This window comes from Rhinoraja longicauda, chromosome 40 (assembly GCF_053455715.1).
Source record: "Rhinoraja longicauda isolate Sanriku21f chromosome 40, sRhiLon1.1, whole genome shotgun sequence".
NCBI classification, from domain to species: Eukaryota; Metazoa; Chordata; class Chondrichthyes; order Rajiformes; family Arhynchobatidae; genus Rhinoraja; species Rhinoraja longicauda.
Window position 1 is genome coordinate 4,582,297 of NC_135992.1, and position 19,474 is coordinate 4,601,770.

At 41.0% G+C, this 19,474-nt stretch overlaps 1 protein-coding gene across 2 annotated transcripts in view; it reads left to right on the top strand.

The window, feature by feature from the left end:
• The window catches only part of myh9b (myosin, heavy chain 9b, non-muscle), a 127,030-nt gene that overhangs the window by 85,628 nt on the left and 21,928 nt on the right, over nucleotides 1-19,474 (top strand). For both annotated transcript variants that reach the window (XM_078430425.1, XM_078430426.1), the window contains 13 exons: nucleotides 1,272-1,409; nucleotides 1,538-1,661; nucleotides 4,248-4,419; nucleotides 4,968-5,180; nucleotides 6,300-6,444; nucleotides 7,397-7,603; nucleotides 8,050-8,154; nucleotides 10,475-10,627; nucleotides 12,239-12,487; nucleotides 13,298-13,510; nucleotides 14,340-14,552; nucleotides 15,343-15,504; nucleotides 17,389-17,517. In XM_078430425.1, coding sequence (XP_078286551.1) covers nucleotides 1,272-1,409; nucleotides 1,538-1,661; nucleotides 4,248-4,419; nucleotides 4,968-5,180; nucleotides 6,300-6,444; nucleotides 7,397-7,603; nucleotides 8,050-8,154; nucleotides 10,475-10,627; nucleotides 12,239-12,487; nucleotides 13,298-13,510; nucleotides 14,340-14,552; nucleotides 15,343-15,504; nucleotides 17,389-17,517 — 2,223 coding nt within the window. The remainder of the gene's footprint in view (nucleotides 1-1,271; nucleotides 1,410-1,537; nucleotides 1,662-4,247; nucleotides 4,420-4,967; nucleotides 5,181-6,299; nucleotides 6,445-7,396; nucleotides 7,604-8,049; nucleotides 8,155-10,474; nucleotides 10,628-12,238; nucleotides 12,488-13,297; nucleotides 13,511-14,339; nucleotides 14,553-15,342; nucleotides 15,505-17,388; nucleotides 17,518-19,474) is intronic.

A 19,474-nucleotide genomic window follows, 5' to 3' on the forward strand; every position in this document is an offset into this window, starting at 1 on the left:
ATCTAACAAAACTGGGGATAACTTTTTGCTTTCAATGGAAACTGAATTGCATTATTTGGTTAAAGCAAGCTCTTCAAGCATCATGCACACTTGTTGTAGTGCATTCAATTACCCCCAAACCAGAGGCTAGTTATACAAGATGACACCTAATTCAGTCAGAAGCATCAATTGACACAAAAACCTGATGGGGTAAGATCTGATATTCTATCCCGCCTTTCTTTAATGGATGTGATATTTGCTCCCTTCCATACACCAAACCTAGAAGCCATGTTACCTCTTGAGAGAGACCAAACATAGAAACATAGAAAAATAGGAGGAGGCCGTTTGGCCCTTCGAGCCAGCACCGCCATTAATTCTGAACATGGCTGATCATCCACAATCAGTAACCTGTGCCTGCCTTCTCCCCATATCCCTTGATTCCACTAGCCCCTAGAGCTCTATTTAACTCTCTTTTAAATTCATCCAGTGAATTTGTCTCCACTGCCTTCTGTGGCAGAGAATTCCACAAATTTACAACTCTGGGTGAAAAAGGTTTTTTCCCACCTCAGTTTTAAATGACCTCCCCTTTATTCTTAGACTGTGGCTCCTGGTTTCTGGAAGGTCTTGACAAAGCTATTCCAGGAATTGGTTGTGATTATTGAACTGAAGGGGTACTGCATAACATTAGGTACAAAGAAAATAGTTGAACTCCAAGTCTCAAACATGAGGGTGGCAAGGTTGATAGGAAAGATTTCTGTATTGTATTGTGCTGTACTTTATTCTGTATTGAGAAAAATGACTTGACCCATAAAGTTCAAGAATAATTTATCAAGTGTCCTAATGTCAATTCTCAAAATCTTTATGCAAGTAGATTTCTTAAACAGGCATTTTAAATGTGGCATTTAGGATAGCCCTGTTCTGAATATTCTGGTAGCTTTATCACTTCGTACCCTGCTTAAAAGTTAATAGAAACTGTTAGTTGAAATGTTCACATTTTAAACATCAAAATTCAAGGGTCACATATTCCCACAAAGCATTTGGGAAGTAGAAATTGTGCCTTTGTTTTCCTGGATGTGAAAGCTATTCGGATATTTTTGCATTGATACTTTTGAAAGGATAAACCACTGAATGGGTTGTATGGTCATCCAACTTGTCCAGCAATTAGTTTTATTGTCTTTGATCATGTGTGGATGAACTACTTGAATATCCACAAGTTCAGGATAGGGGAACGATAATTTGTACAGTTAAAGAATGAGACAGTAATGATCATGTTGATTCTATGGCACTTCTAGGAGCTGGAGGAACAACTGGAAGAGGAAGAAGCAGCTAGACAAAAACTCCAACTGGAAAAAGTGACTGCTGAAGCAAAGCTGAAGAAAATGGATGATGGTATCTTGGTGATGGATGATCAGAACACTAAACTATCAAAGGTTAACATAGCCCTGTACACCGTTTTATTTTGTCATACAGAATAGCTTAATTTTAAAAGAAATCTTTCACACACTAGAGTAATACATTTCTTTATCTCACTGTGTTTGTATCATATGACAAAATGCAGGAAAAGAAACTTATGGAAGAGAGGATAGGAGAGTTCACTACGAATCTTGCTGAAGAAGAAGAGAAGTCAAAAAGCCTGGCCAAACTCAAGGCGAAACATGAAACAATGATTTCAGATCTTGAAGGTGAACTTGATTTAAATGTTTGTGACTATAATGATTTGCTTTACCATTTTGGAAGGTCTATCAAATCACTTTTACACCATACTAAATAAGGACTAAAGTTTCTTCTCAATAAAACATTAATGTGTTTTATGACAATCTAATGGTCTTAATCTCCTTAACTGGGTTTTTTAAAGAATGGAATACAAATTCTTAAACCTCCACTGTGAGATTGAAATGTGTCCTTCCCCAATCTAGAATATGCACACTTCCCTTGAATCAAACAAATTGCCATGATAAGGAACAGGGGGCAGTAGGTTCATGCTGGTTTGTTGACCGATCTATTTGGTCGCCTGTCCCTGTTTTATTTCCTAAAACCCTGCAAAATATTTTATTTTACTCAAATGCTTTTCTTTTTTGAAATCCTGATTCATTATTTCCAATACCATGGAGCAGTACATTCCACACCAACACTACTGTCTGCATTTTAAAAAAAAATCAGGTTTCTTACGCCCACCCCTTTAATTTTTTCCTTTATTCCCCAATCCTTGAGCTATCGGTTGACGGGAAGAATATTTTTGCACCCAAACGACAAAATTGTACACAAAATGCAAAATCTCCTCTCAATCTTCGCTGGATGGAGAACAATCTTCCTTGTTCACAGTTCAAATTCTTCAACCCTAGAGTTGCTCCCATAAATATTTTTTTTAACATACTTGACTCACCCTAATATCCATCCTAGAGTAAGGTGACCAAAATTGGATGGACTAATCCTGCTAAACCCCTGCTTTTGTATTCTCATGTTAATGAATTTCGTAAACTTTACCATCGCCTCTCTCAACTTGGCTTACCAATTTGAAAGTTATATCCAGGGTTCCTCTACTCATGCAGTTTCTAACTATAGTGAAGCATGAATTACAGATCGTCGTTCCCATGAGTGCCCATAAATTGATTTCAGTGCTTGAACATTAAGTCACAACTACAATTTTATTTCTGAGATGCTTCTTAAAGAATGTTCAGTTTGGTCAACATGTAAAAGGCATTTGGACAAGTACATGGATATTAAAGGTTTAGAGGCACAAGAGCTAAATATGGGCGGTAGGACTAGTGTATATGCGGCATCTCGGTCAACATGGGAAAGCTGGGTCAAAGGCTCTCTTTCTGTGATGTATGACTCAGACTCTAAGAGACTGCAAATGCTAGAGTTTGAAGCAAAAAACAATGCTCAAGGAAATGAGCAGGTCTAGCAGCATCTTGTAATGCAGTTCGGGGGAGGAATTGTCCACATTTTGGGTCGAGGCAGCATTTTGATTATTGTTAATGAATATATACTTGGCCATAAAAGCCAAAGAATAGGAGCAGTGACAAATTTGGTTCTGTGCTGGCAGATGTTTGTTTTGGAACCAGACTAAGGTAGGATACAGTTAACCAAATTATCCTGGACTGGAGTTAACTGCCTGGTTTTGTAACCAATTTCGAGCTTATAAGCATAAAATCTGAGCGTTGAAGTCCCATAGTTGCAGTAATTTCAGTTGTTTCTTCAATATGGAGAAACGTGTATATTTGCATTCTGAAAATAGAACCGTCTATAAAAAATGTTCTCCATTTTTTGAAAGGGAAAGGTTGAAGATTTTTTAAAAAACTATTGTTGACGAGATTATTGTTTTTTTTCCTTCCGGTGGTTCTTTGGTCCATTGGAAAAACATTTAAATTGCTTGTATCCAATGACCTTTTCTATCCCGTCACCTACAACGGGACCCCACTACTGGCCACATCTTCCCATCCCCTCCCCTTTCTGCGTTCCGCAGAGACCGTTCCCTCCGTAATTCCCTGGTCCATTCGTCCCTTCCTACCCAAACCACCCCATCCCCGGGCACTTTCCCCTGCAACCGCAGGAGATGCAACACCTGTCCCTTTACCTCCCCCCTCAACTCCACCAAGGACCCAAACAGTCTTTCCAGGTGAGACAGAGGTTCACCTGCACTTCCTCCAATCTCATCTATTGTATCTGCTGCTCTAGATGTCAACTTCTTTACATCGGCGAAACCAAACGCAGGCTCGGTGATCGTTTTGCTCAACACCTTCGCTCAGTCTGCCTTAACCAACCTGATCTCCCGGTGGCTGAGCACTTCAACTCTCCCTCCCGCTCCCAGTCTGACCTTTCTGTCATGGGCCTCCTCCAGTGCCATAGTGAGGCCCACCGGAAATTGGAGGAACAGCCCCTCATATTTTGCTTGGGCAGCTTGCAGCCCAGCGGTATGAACATTGACTTCTCCAACTTTAGATAGTTCCTCCGTCTCTCTCTTCCCCTCCCCTTCCCAGTTCTCCCTCTATCTTCCGGTCTCCACCTATATCCTTCCTTTGTCCCGCCCTCCCTGACATCAGTCTGAAGAAGGGTCTCGACCTGAAATGTCACCCATTCCTTCTCTCCTGAGATGCTGCCTGACCTGCTGAGTTACTCCAGCATTTTGTGAAATAAATACCTTCGATTTGTACCAGCATCTGCAGTTATTTTCTTACCTTTTCTATCCCGAACATGATTTCGGGCTCCAGCGGGTTTTCTGGGCATATCAACTTTTCTGCATTACAGTACTACTTGTTTCCTGACAGACCGACTGAGGAGGGAGGAGAAACAGAGGCAGGAACTGGAGAAGAACCGTCGTAAATTGGAGGGAGATTCATCTGATTTACATGACCAAATTGCTGAGCTCCAACAACAGATTGCAGAGCTAAAAGCACAGTTGGCCAAGAAAGAGGAGGAACTTCAAGCTGCACTGGCCAGGTAAAAATTGTAGTAAGCATGTAACAGAAATTAACCTTTATTCCTTTACTATCTTGCATTGGCCTTTTATCCACTGGAGACACTGTTTTAGATTTAAGATAGCATCATAGACATACAGTGTGCCCCTTCGGCCTAACCTGCCCACACTGACCAACATGTCCTATCTACATTAGTCCCACCTGCCTGCATTTGGCACATATCCCTCAAAACCTGTCCTATCCATGTACCTGCCCAATTGTTTCTTAAACGCTGCAATTGTCCCTGCTCCAACTAACTCCTCTGGCAGCTCGTTTCATACCCCCACCACCCTTTGTGTGAAAATGTTACTGTTTGGATTCCTATTAAATCTTTCCTCCTTCACCTTAAAACTGTCCTCTGGTTCTCGATCTGATAATTATTTTTTGTTTCAACTCTCCTTCCTGGATAATTATTGAGCCAAGGCAAAATAATTTGTCATTGGTGCCAATCAGCCCAACAAGCAACTAAAGTGATTCTCCTCCCCTGCCCCCAAACCTCCTTATTTTGAACTGGTTCTTTGTGTCCTATAGAATGGAAGAGGAAGCTTCATACAAGAATGTAGCCATAAAGAAAATCCGTGAGCTGGAATCTCATATTGGTGAGCTGCAAGAGGATCTTGAATCTGAGAAGACATCCAGGATCAAGGCTGATAAACAGAAGAGAGACCTGGGTGAGGAGCTGGAAGCTTTGAAAACAGAACTGGAAGATACCCTTGATTCCACAGCTGCCCAGCAGGAACTCAGGTAATTCTGGAAAGGAAATGACTATATTTGCTTGGCTTGTTGCAGATCAGATCATGCACATTGAACTTGTAGCATCTGCTGATATTGTTACTTGGATTCCCTCTGGAAATTTTAGTTTAGTTTATTAATGTCACATGTACCGCAGCACAGTGAAAAGCTTTTTGTTTGCGTGCTATCCAGTCAAGTAAAAGACTATACATGAATAAAATCAAGGATTCCACAGCGCAGAGATAAAAGATTCAATTCAAGGATAAAGGATAGACCATTTACTGCATGATACAACGTAGAGGTCCAATGGTGCCTCTGTCCCTATTGTCCGGTTGTGTTTCAGATCGTTGTAATGATAAAAAAAAAATTGGGGGGGGGGGGGAAAGGAAGAGTAATGAACACTGCATGGTTGGTGACAATTGCATTAATATCCTTGGGTATTCCACATCAAACTTAGCGAGCAATGATTTCAGGAAGATAGCTGTCAGGTGCTATTTTTTCGGCGCTACGGATTGTAAACAGGCAATGCAAAGCTTATAACTTGGATTTTTTTGGACTGCTTAATTCTGTTGACTGTCATTAAAATTAATTAAAAGAAAGAGAACTAGCATTTTTGCATTGCTTTTTGAATCCTTAGGATATTTGTCTTTCCCAGCTGACCATTTTGAATGAAATTAGTGTAATAGGTGAAGAACCCAGCAACTAATTTTCCATCATATACATTAATTTATCTCAAGTCAGTTGAGGGCAAAACACTGATCAAAATATCTGGTGAGCTCGCCTTCCCTTCGAATGGTACCTAGGGATCTTTTTTGTTTTGTTCGACAGGTGGTCTGAGCCTGTTATTTGAAAGGTGGCACCACCAACAATGTGGTTCTTCCGTGGCATTACACTAAATTGTCAGCCTTGGTGATGTGCCAAAGTTCAACAGTTAGGCTTAATGATCTTCTGACGTAATAGACATCCAGGCTAAAAATCGTTATAAATAGTAACCTTTTTGATGTTTTGAGTACTGAAAATACACTAAATTTAATTAGTACCATCATCTAGATAAATATTAGTTTGTGACTACTTCTGTGAGTTAGAATGTTAACCTTCTGTTCTGCCCTCACTCTTTTAAAATCTCTAAAGAGCAAAGCGTGAGCACGAGGTGAGCCAGATGAAGAGAGTTCTGGAAGATGAAGGGAAAACCCATGAAGTGCAAATCCAAGAAATTAGACTGAAACACTCCCAGATAGTGGAGGATCTGTCTGAGCAACTCGAGCAGACAAAGCGGGTACGTTGGTTTCTGTTGGCATCGAGTGAAGCTAATGCACATGCAGTGATAGAACGATTTACGAAAACAAATACAACTGCACATTGCTTCCGTTACCTCCATGCTGACACCGTCTTGAATCAAAATTTGACGGTGTTTTGTGGGGAAATACGTATTTTTGCATGTGGCACGGAGTTTTATTCGAGCTGTGATTTAAAAAATATTCCGCCAACAGTACCCACTCCTTTTCCAGTTACCAAGCATTGTACACTTATTACCTTGTAAGTAGTCAAACATTAAATATCCACTAATAACAGGAAACACCAATATATTTGGGACTATTTTAATGGCTTGAATGTGCTGGAGTAATTAAATTTCCTTGCATACTATTTATCCTGTCAGTCAGCATATCTTTTTTTTCTCCCTTTCCCATATTTCTTGAAATACCTGGGCTACTTTCTCAGACAAATAATTCCACTTTCTAACTGCTAAGAAAATTCCTCCTTTATAGACTATCTTTTTCATGACAACTACTTTTGTACTTGAAGTGGAAGCATTCCCACCGCATCTACCATTTTTAACATATTCATAATTGTGAAAGGTATCTCATGGTCTATTGTCTTTTTTCCCCCAAGTTCAAGACTTGCATATTTCCCTGTGAATGTAAATTCAAGTTATGACAACATCCTTAGCAGAACTGGAGAAATATTAAGAGGTTTATATTTCCATTTTGTATGGCGACCACAACTACACAGTATTCCTTTGAGCTATCGGATAGATGAACAGTAAAATGATAAAGGGTTTGCCATGCAGAGCATTAAATTTCCTTTGCTATTCGATTGACTTGTAGATAATCTCATTGCTGAACACTTGAACACTGAGTCTATTAACACTTGTGCAATCATGGAGGAAATGGATTTCATTTTGTATTGCCACGGACTGGGTTCTAACAAACCTACTTTTCTTCCCACAGTTCAAATCTGGATTAGAGAAGACCAAACAAGTCCTGGAGGGTGAACGCAATGAACTGAGTGTTGAGATGAAGAGTCTGATGCAGACCAAGGCCGATTCTGAGCACAAACGCAAAAAGCTGGAGTCCATTTTGCAGGAGATGCAGGTTAAAAATACAGATGGAGATCGATCTCGAACCGAGCTTTTTGAGAAAGCTGGCAAGCTTCAGGTAAAAACACAAACTAGACGTTGCTCTTAATTATTGAGATGTATAGAATTATTGTAGCCAAGTGTGCAGATTCAACTCGGTGGTCAGGGCGCTGTAACAGAGTAGTTGCTAGTTTATTGTTCAAGTATTGTGGTTAATCCTTGTTAAGTAAATTGAACTTGGTTTACTAGTACTGAGTGCCATAATTTTAAAGGACTCTCAAAAATTTTAAGATAGTCACTAGGTTTCAAAATTGGATGATGCTTTCAGCCTCAATTGCAGCAAGTTGTCAATGATGCTCTTGTACTTAGAGAAATGAAGACATTTGAGTTTGGAAGACATTGCTTGTCTGGAAGTCAGCAAAAAGTATTTATTTGGTGGGGTGGCATATGCTGCCCATTCATAACTTGCACTTCCTGCCGTGGAGCACTTCAAGCCTGGTAACTGAAATGTGTTTTTTTTTGTAGGGTGAATTGGACAACGTTACTACCCTCATGAACCAAGCGGAGAGCAAGGTCATTAAACTGACCAAAGACTACAGTACAGTGGAATCTCACCTACAGGACACTCAGGTATGCAAAAGAAAGAATGGATCTGGTTTTGTAAAGTCCCTTTTCCCAAAATTAGGAATCTTGACATATCTAATTTTAAACTAGTGGTTCCATTACTTAAGCTACTTGATCAATGATCAATTGGAATGCATATGTTTGCTTAGCATTGTAGCTACTATTATTTATTATTATGGCTATTATTATTCATTTGTCCCTGTTGCAGTCATTTAGATGTGTATTTGCTTGATGGTTGTTACTGGAGTACTTTTTAGCGATGCTGACAATTTTCAAATCCCCCGTAATTGTCAGACACTTTTTGCAAAGTGATTTAAAAACAACTGGATTATCACGAACACACACCAGGTTTGCGGTCGTTGCTTGTCAGTGACTTCAGATCCACTAATATGGTTGACATTTAACCACCCTCGAAGAAGGCTGATCAAGCCAGTCATTTCAAGGGCTGGTTAGGAATCGACAGCGGGTATTTTTAAAACTGAGATGAACAGAATCTTGATTAGTAAGGGTGCCAAAGGGTATGGGAAGAAAGCAGTAGAATGAGGTTGAGGGAAAGATAGATCAGCCATGATTGAATGGTGGAATAAACTTCTTAGGCTGAATGGCCTAATTCTGCTCCTATGAACAATGAATGTCAGTCTCGGTGACGTTCTCAACCCAGCCACTTACTTTTTTTGACAATCTTTTCAGCAATATGAAACTTGAAGTTATTTTTAAATTATTTTCTAAGTAATAAGATGCTAATAAAAATCTTGTTGAATGATTTTTTACACTGTTTCTAAGCTGATTTTTAATTATCGGAAAGGCACCTCTGATACGTCATAAAATATCTAAAGGATGTGTTAAATAGAACCAGTAGCTGGCCACTCAGTAAGGTTATGGCTATTCTATTACTCAGTACCTCTTCTGTGCTAACCCTATATCCCTCACTTTCCTCTATCCGAAGAATATTAAGGGAATTAAGGAATATCAGAAAATTACTTAGATTGGTATAGTTAGTACGAATTGCAGGCGATCAAAGGAACCGGATTTGCCCTCTGATCTGTTTCACTAAAATTATTAGAAGTGTTAGCATTAAAGATCAGCATTCAGTTTGCAATCCTGTTTGCTTTCACTTATGTCAATTTTCTAAATTTCATATTCTATTCAGAATCTTTGGCCAATGTTTTTATAATTCTTCATCAACAAGACTTGTTTTATTTTTTATTGTTAACAATGTTCTTGCAGTTCACTTGCCTAGGTCCCTCTGCACAATCTTCACAGCTCACTTTCCCATTTAGTACAACACTAGGCTTCAAAATTGGATGCTGCACTTCACCCTATCATCCATATCTTTAATCTAGTTTTAACAAGGCTCAAATCATAGTTCAATTGAAACTCTGGAATTTAGACGGATGAGAGGGGATCTTATTGAAACATAAGATTATTAAGGGATTGGACACTCTAGAGGCAGGAAACATGTTCCCGATGTTGGGGGAGTCCCGAACCAGGGGCAACGGTTTAAGAATATGGGGTAGGCCATTTAGAACGGAGATGAGGAACAACGTTTTCACTCAGAGTTGTGAAGGTGTGGAACTCTCTGCCTCAGAAGGCAGTGGAGGCCAATTCCCTGGATGCTTTCAAAAAAGAGTTACATAGAGCTCTGAATGATAGTGGAGTCAAGGGATATGGGGAGAAGGCAGGAACGGGGCACTGATTGTGGATGATCAGCCATGATGACGGTGAATGGCAGTGCTGGCTCGAAGGGCCGAATGGCCTAGTCCTGCACCTATTGTCTATTGATCTGCATGGCACCCTTTGAGTAACAGCTTGCTAACCTAAACAGTTTAATTCCTCCTGTTTAGTCAGTTAAATGTTAGATGTGAATGTGAGGGGCAAGAGATTAATGCTATTTGAAGTTGACAGAAATACAGTGGTGCAGGATGGGGAAAATCATTTGGAATGCGATTCATTTGAAGAGGGAAAGTATAATGGTGGCTCAAATAGCAAAACGAAGTCAAGCTGAAAATTTATTGTAAAAAAAAACTAGTATTCGGATAGCCTGATTTACAGGCTCACGTTGTCGACCTCCCCGTGGTGAGCCCCGTCAACTGACCTCAGTCAGGCGAACGACAACAAACAGAGACAGCAGAAGCAGCTTCACAACTTCTGCTGCCTCAAAGCAAGAAGACGACAGGTTTGTAATGGCACATCGTAAAACCCAATTGATGTTTGATTTTATGGTTTGAATACTGGAGTGTTTCAGAAACCAGTATACCCAGGAACACAAATTAATTTTGTCCCACATCACTTATGTTGTACTTCTATCTTCTTAACCCTTGTACAGGAACTCCTCCAAGAAGAGACTCGCCAGAAGTTATCATTTGGTACCAAACTGAGACACACTGAAAATGAGTATAATCGGATTCATGAACAATTGGAAGAGGAGGAGGAAGCAAAGAGGAATTTAGAGAAACAATTATCTGTCCTCCAGACACAGGTAAAACAATTTCCTGGTGCTCTTTTATTATGAAAATCTTACAATGACAGCTCCTCAACTCCCCTGCTGTATCGGCTGCCTTAAGGTTGTTGCCCATATACCAACTTTTCTACAAGTTTAAATTCCACAAATCATCATTGCAATTGTGAACATTGTACGGTTCCTTCATTTCAATCTTCAGTTTGGACACTTCTTCAGACTGATTGTAGTATGGTGGGAGAAAGCTGGAAGAGAGGAGGGGGCGGGACAAAGCCTGGCAAGTGTTAGGCAGATACAGGTGAGAGGGAGGTTTCATTGGCAGATGTTTGGACAAAGACAAGACAAAGTATAAGATAAGGATAGAAGAGGCATGAAATGTGGCAGGTAGGAATGTATGTTGAAGGGTGGGGTGGGGGGTTGGAAAGGGAGAAATTAGTGCAAATCCAGGTGCGGCACAAGGGGATTAAAAAGCATTGTGAATTATTTATCTAAAATTCGAGAATTCAATGTTCTCGTCGTTGGGTGGTAAGCTACGCATCAGAATATGAGATGTTGTTCCTCATGTTTGCGTGTGGCCTCAACTCTAGCAATGGCCTGAGACTGAGAGGTCAGAATAGGAAGGGGAGTTATAATGGTTAGCTACCAGGCGATCCAGCAGGCCATGGCAGACCGAGTGCAAATGATCATCGAAACGTGCCTAGTCTGCGTTTGGTCTTGCCGATGTAAAGGAGGCCATGTTGGGAGCACTGAATGCAGTAGAGAGCTTAGAAGAGGTGTATGTAAGTGTTTGTCTCACCTGGAAGGACTGCGGAGGTCCTGGATAAATTTGAGGGAGGAGGTACAGGGACGAATATTACATCTTCAGTCCCTCCACAACTCCTTGGTTACATCTATCTAGAGACCCCCGCAGTTCTTCCAGGTGAGACAGAGGTTCACATGTAACACAGGATGCTGATGTGTGAGACCTCAGTGATAACACCGTCCAGGAAGAAGCAGCACACTTGGCTGGCACCCCATCTTGGTGTCCCCTCCAAATAGCACACCACCTTGTCTTGGAAATATATTGATATATTGCCATTCCTTCCTGATTATTGACACAACAGGACTGAGGGAGTTTCTTCATGAGAAGAGCTGGAGTGGTTCAAGAAGGTGGCTCACCACAACATTCATGTGGGTGTTTAGAGACGGGCAATAATGCTGGCCTTACCAGCAAAGACCACATTGTGCTCAATTGATAATTCTGTCGTTTGGCAAAATCACGCTCCATGGATAGAAGTAAAGTCAAAGATCTACCCTCTTAAGTCTCAGTTCAAGCAATTAACTAAATCGCCACGCCACACGCACACGAATGCACACGCACACGGGGCAGGCAATTTTACATGTGCTTATTAACGGGCTGCAAGGATTTGGGCAGAAAGAGCTATATCTAATTCTGCATTTAAGATTTTTACCCTTTCACAAAAAGTGTTTTCTGAACTCACTCAATGTAACTGCATGCATTTATCATTCAATGTGTTTATAATTATCAATACACTAAACTATTGTTAAATTGGTGTCAAATAATGCAATCCGTGATGCAGACTATGTAATTGAAGGCGACTTTTCATTGACTTTTGAATGATGCATTTCCAGTTGGCGGAATCAAAGAAGCGGCAGGATGATGGCTGTGCGTCACTGGAGATTGTAGAGGAGGGCAAGAAGAAGGTACAGAAAGACGTGGAGCTTCTAACTCAACGCTACGAGGAGAAAACATCAGCCTATGATAAATTGGAAAAGACCAAGAACCGTTTGCAGCAGGAGCTGGATGATGTGATTGTGGGCCTGGATCACCAAAGGCAGATTGTTTCCAATCTTGAAAAGAAACAGAAGAAATTTGATCAGGTGAGTGAGAGACTCCAAGCACATCAATTAATTTTTAAACCATCCAGCTTCTGTTTGCTCTTTGTAAAAACAAACATAAAGTGATGAAAAAGAAAATGGAGATTTCAAAAATAATAAGCTCATATATTAAGATCATTCCAAACATTGGGAGTGATTCAGTCCAATATTAGTTTAGTTTATTGCAAGGTACAGTGAAAAACGTTTTGTTGCGTGTTAACCAGTCAGTGGAAAGACCACACATGATTACAATCGAGCCATCCACAGTGTACAGATACATGATAAAGGAAATAAGGTTCAGTGCAAGATAGTCCAATAAAGTTTGATTAAAGATAGTCCGAGGGTCACTAGTGAGGTAAATAAATAGATCAGGATCGCTCTCTGGTTGTTGATAGAATGGTTCAGTTTCAATTGAATAAATAGGAATATTTTTGGTTTTGCAACCTTGGAAATCCAAGCCAATTTTTTACATTATTTATAACATACCAAAACATGCAGATCTGATCTTGCATTGTGCCCTTTTGTGTTATACAACAAAAACATAACATTGAATGGAGGATTTGCCATATGAATTGGTCAGAAAAGAAGATGGAACATAGAAATTGAAAGCAGCATAACAGTGTCTGGCAGTCTTCGGTGTATAAATGGCTGAGAACTGGTAAATTGTTTGCCTGGCAATGTGAAATGTGTCATATTTGGGTTAACCCAAGAATATTCACTAAGGTGTTATCTGAATAGTCTGAGCACTGCAATTATTCTGTGAAAGAGCTTCAGCGAAACCTGTGTTAAATAGGTCATTTATTTAAATTTCAGCTGTTGGCTGAGGAAAAGAACGTCTCCTTAAAGAACTCTGAGGATCGGGATCGTGCACAGGCTGAGGCACGCGAGAAGGAGACCAAGACACTGTCGCTCACCCGTTCCCTGGAGGAGGCGATGGATCAGAAGGTCGAGATGGATAAAATGAGTAAGCTGTTGCGTGCAGAGATGGAAGACCTTGTCAGCTCCAAGGACGACGTGGGAAAGAGTGTAAGTAGACCGCCCCTGCTGTGGGTTGCAACTGTCCTTTTCACTTCTCTACTGTTTTTGTGGCTGCAGATCAACGTGTCATTCATTTAGGCTGTTCATTTTGTCAAAGCTTGATCATCCTCCCAAGACTGTGCATTGCCAGCCAGTCACCAACCCTTCTGATTCTGCAATCAGGATCCATTTGTTTTAGTGCAAAAATTAATTCCAACTGCTCGTTTCCATGTGAATTTGTGCTACTTCACTTGCCAACCTACAGTGTTCTTGTCAATATTTTGAATATAGTGATTATTTTGTACAAAAATGTGTTTAAATTTTCTGCTAGATAATTTTTTGGAAAATTGTAGTTTTCTTCAATCTTTGCTGGGATATTGATCACAAATTAGCTTTTTTCGGGTCTTAGATTCATAGACATACAGCGTGGGAACAGGACCGTGGGCCCATCTTGCCCACGCCGACCCACCTGCCTGCGTTTGGCCCATGTCCCTCTAAACCTATCTTATCCATGTACCTGTCCAAATGTTTCTTAAACGTTGTGATAATACGTGCCTCAACTACCTCCGCAGACAGCTCATTCCATATACCCGTTACCCCTTGTGTAAAAAAAAAAGTTGCCTTTCTGGTTCCGATTAAATCTTTCTCCCCTCACCTTAAACCTATGTCCTTTGGTTCTCGATTTCCTCTACTCTGGGCAATACCTGCATCCACTACTTCCCCCGGCAGCTCGTTCAATAGGTATTGTTCTCTGCAGTGCAAAAGATTTTTCAATATGCTTGAAAGATGCCAGTGTTACAGATTGGCTCTAGTTTATATTCTATTTATTTGCCTGCAGGTACATGAGTTGGAGAAGGGTAAACGTGCTTTGGAGCAGCAGGTGGAAGAGATGAAGACTCAGCTGGAAGAGCTGGAGGATGAGCTCCAGGCCACTGAAGATGCTAAGCTGCGTCTGGAAGTGAATCTGCAAGCCATGAAAGCTCAATTTGATAGGGACCTGCTGGGCAAGGATGACTTGAGTGAAGAAAAGAGGAGACAACTAATTAAACAGGCAAGTATGGCTTTACAAGTTTATAAGGGTGTGCTGATTTCAAGTGGCAATGAATTTGATTGTGAATATAAGCTTAGGCTTTAGAGATACAGCGGGGAAACACGCCCTTCGGCCTACCAAATCTGCGCCGACCAGTGATCACCCCCATACACTTGCACTATCCTACACTGGGGACAATTTGCAATCTGTTTACCGAAGCCAATTAACCAACAAACCTATACATCTTTGGAGTGTGGGAGGAAACCAGAGCACCCGGAGAAAACCCACGCGGTAACAGGGAAAATGTACAGACAGTACCCATAGTCTGGATCGAACCCGTGCCTCTGGCGCTGTAAGGCATAAACTCGACCACTACGTCACTATGTCGCCACGTTATCGGCAAAGGATGGAGATGTTGAATTGTTTTGCTATGGTGGAAGGAATGGGCAGAGGAGATTTGGTTTACAAGTTTATGAACATCCATAAAGCTGTCCAGGCTATACTATAATGAATAATCAAAATATAGAACTCCCACTAAAAATCGGGATGGTTGAAGAAAAATTAGGTATCGTTTATGTTTATGAGGAAGGCATTTGAAACAGCAACACAATTTGATCTTCTGCAAAGAAAAGTGACTGAGTTGTGTTGAATAGTTGAGGTTTATGGAAAAGGGACCCGCATTTTAGGCTAACTGGCCTTTTCCCCATTTTGAGAAACCTTTAGTGGGTTGAAAAAACTCATTTGGGTTTGGTGGTGACATTTTATCCAATCCAAATAGTAACTTTTGTAATCTTCTGCTCCCACGTTCCAGGTGCGTGAAATGGAGGCAGAGCTGGAAGATGAGCGGAAGCAGCGGTCAATGGCTTTTACTGCCAAGAAAAAGTTGGAGATGGATTTCAAGGATTTGGAGGGACAAATTGAAGCTTCAAACAAGGGCCGTGATGAAGCCATAAAGCAGCTTCGCAAACTGCAGGTAAGCACTAACAACCATTATGGGGAAAGGATAAAACCCTCAAAGCAAGTCCCTGAAGCCAGATCACTGATGTTTATGGATCACTTGAAGAAAGTTCATCTGCCTAACAGATATAACAATGAATATCAGTTTCCCATTTAAGATGGAACCACACCCAGTTTTACACAATTTTCTAATAATAAGTGTAAAAATCACATAGATGTGCAGACATATATGAAACATCATTGTTAGGTGCTACTAGACCAAGTGGACCCGTTTGGCCCAAACCTCTCCTGCATTGGTACAGCACCCCCCTGCCCCCCACTCCATCCCCCCCACTCCATCCCCCCCCCCACACCATCCTCCTCGACCCCCCCTTCCCCTCCACTCCATCCCCCTCAACCCCCCCTTATCCTCCCCCCCCCTCCGCTCCCCCCTTCCCTTCCCCCCCACTCCATCCCCCTCAACCCCCCCCTTAGCCTCCCTCCTTCCTCCCCCCTCCTTGCCTAGGAGATAGATTTAAACTTTAAAATGTGAATAACTTAAAAAATATAACACCGACTTCAATGAAACTTCCATTCGCACCAAAGGGGCGCTGGTTAGTAAGGTGGGCCTAAAGTTGTCGCGCTATCGTGTACCATTTTGGCTGTAGTTCAGGAACAAACAAACAAACAAACAAGAGTTTTAGTAAATAGATTAAAATATAACTATGCCTGACAATCATCTTTTTGCTAGCTGAATAAATCACATTTAAAATGTATTTGTAAGTTTAGAATGAATAATTACATGCTACAGTATTAAATTGGAAACTGATATCCCTGATTCAGTGACCAAGCATATGATACTTGAATCGGCTTCAGTTCAAAATCCAGCTACTTTTATTAAAAATGACTGTACACAAACCTGGTACTGAATGCCTTTTAAACACTTGGACATAGTCTGCAGTGATTATATATTGTGCCACTCATCAAGTTTTACTTCAACCAAGCAAAACCCAGCTGTGTTTCTGCTTAATGGAAAGAAATTAATGTCTTGGTAATGTTTGTTAATTGAACTACTAATTAAAATATGGGGGCCTATATTTAAAGATAATGATGCCTAGAAAGCTCTAATTTGGAATCCTTTTATTGGCAAATTATTGTTGCTCTTGACACCCTGCCATTTATTAGTGCTGGTGAGCTCCAAAGGTAACAATGATTATTTTAAGGCGTATGTTTAATCTATCTAGAATGTTTTAGATGTCCCAATCACTACAGAAAGTTAGCCCATTCCTTCAGTTCATTTATTGTAACAGCTGGGAAATGTAACTACTCTGAAATGGATATATTCTATTTATTTCTGCTTTTAGAAACACTTGCGACTGCAAGAGCTTCATTTAGGTTTAGCCCACTGAGTCTGTGCTGACCAGCGATCACCCTGTACACTAGCACTGTCCTGAACACTAGGGACAATTTACAAGTTTTACTGAAGCCAAGTTGACCTTCAAACCTGCATGTCTTTGAAGTGTGGGAGAAAACCGGAGCACCTGGGGAAAACCCATGTGATCATGGGGAGAACATGCAAACTCCATACAGACAGCACCCATAGTCAGGATCTAAACTGGGTCTCTGGCGCTTTAAGGCAACAACTCCACTGCTGTTCATCGTGCGTTAGACCTGCTCAGATGAAAGACTGGATATTTAGATTTTTCTTCCTTCTTTTTGTGGTGCCCAGATGACAGATGACTTGTTTGTCAAAAGATGTTGCTCAGTTGTCAACTAAATTACATAGAGCATTGTACGATGTGAATGCTGGGGTTAAATACAGTATCACTCAATCTAACCTGTCACATCCAGTGCGGCGTTAGGTGCCTGTCTCGCACGTGAAATCTTTAACATTTCTTTTTATTGTCTTTGCCATGTACAGGCTCAGCTGAAAGACTACCAGCGTGAATTGGACGAAGCTCGTAGCTCTCGAGAGGAAATCCTGACCCAGTCCAAAGAAACTGAGAAAAGACTGAAGCAATTCGAGGCTGAAATGATTAATTTTCAGGAGGTATGGCACCAAATAAGCGGGGGAATGAATAACTGAGGAATTCCATGAGCAGATATTGGAACAGAAGACTGTTCTTAACCAACTTTGTTCCTCACTGATGTTGATCTCAAACATGCGAGCAACTGGGTGATTTAAATTATAAGACATAGGAGCAGAATTAAACCATTCAGCCGATCAAGTCTACTCTGCCATTTGATCAGGCCTGATTAATTTTTCCCCCTCGACCCCATTAACATATAACATATAACAACTACAGCATGGAAACAGGCCTGTCCGGCCCTACCAGTCCACGCCGACCATTCTCCCTGACCTAGTCTCATCTACCTGCACTCAGACCATAACCCTCCAATCCCCTCCTATCCATATACCTATCCAATTTACTCTTAAATAATAAAATCGAGCCAGCCTCCACCACTTCCACCGGAAGCCCATTCCATACAGCCACAACCCTCTGAGTAAAGAAGTTCCTCCTCATGTTACCCCTAAACCTTTGTCCCTCAATTCTGAAGCTATGTCCCCTTGTTGGAATCTTCCCCACTCTCAAAGGGAAAAGTCTACCCACGTCAACTCTGTCCGTCCCTCTCAAAATTTTAAAAACCTCTATCAAGTCCCCCCTCAACCTTCTACGCTCCAAAGAATAAAGACCCAACCTGTTCAACCTCTCTCTGTAGCCTAAGTGCTGAAACCCAGGCAACATTCTAGTAAATCTCCTCTGTACCCTCTCCATTTTGTCGACATCCTTCCTATAATTTGGCGACCAGAACTGCACACCATACTCCAGATTTGGCCTCACCAATGCCCTGTACAATTTTAACATTACATCCCAACTTCTATACTCGATGCTCTGATTTATAAAGGCAAGCATACCAAACGCCTTCTTCACCACCCTATCCACATGAGATTCCACCTTCAGGGAACAATGCACAGTTATTCACAGATCCCTCTGTTCCACTGCATTCCTCAATTCCCTACCATTTACCCTGTACGTCCTATTTTGATTTGTCCTACCAAAATGCAGCACCTCACACTTATCAGCATTAAACTCCATCTGCCATCTTTCAGCCCACCCTTCCAAAAGGCCCAAGTCTCTCTGTAGACTTTGAAAATCTACCTCACTATCAACTACTCCACCTATCTTAGTATCATCTGCATATTTACTAATCCAATTTGCCACACCATCATCCAGATCATTAATGTAAATGACAAACAACAGTGGACCCAACACAGATCCTTGGGGCACTCCACTAGACACTGGCCTCCAACCTGACATACAATTGTCAACCGTTACCCTCTGGTATCTCCCATTCAGCCATTGTTGAATCCATCTTGCAACCTCACTATTAATACCCAACGATTTAACCTTCTTAATCAACCTTCCATGTGGAACCTTGTCAAATGCCTTACTGAAGTCCATATAGACAACATCCACAGCCTTGCCCGTATCAATTTCCCTGGTAACCTCTTCAAAAAATTCAAGAAGATTAGTCAAACATGACCTTCCAGGCACAAATCCATGTTGACTGTTTCTAATCAGGCCTTGATTATCCAAATAATTATATATATTGTCCCTAAGTATCTTTTCCATTAATTTTCCCACCACAGACGTCAAACTAATAGGTCTATAATTGCTAGGTTTACTTTTAGAACCTTTTTTAAACAAAGGCACAACATGCGCAATGCGCCAATCTTCCGGCACCATCCCTGTTTCTAATGACGTTTGAAATATTTCCGTCATAGCCCCTGCTATTTCTGCACTAACTTCCCTCAATGTCCTAGGGAATATCCTATCAGGACCTGGAGACTTATCCACTTTTATATTCTTCAAAAGTGTCCGTACCTCCTCTTCTTTAATCCTCCTAATTTCCATCACTACTCTACTTGTTTCGCTTACCTCACATAATTCAATATCCTTCTCCTCGGTAAATACCGAAGAAAAGAAATTGTTTAATATCTCCCC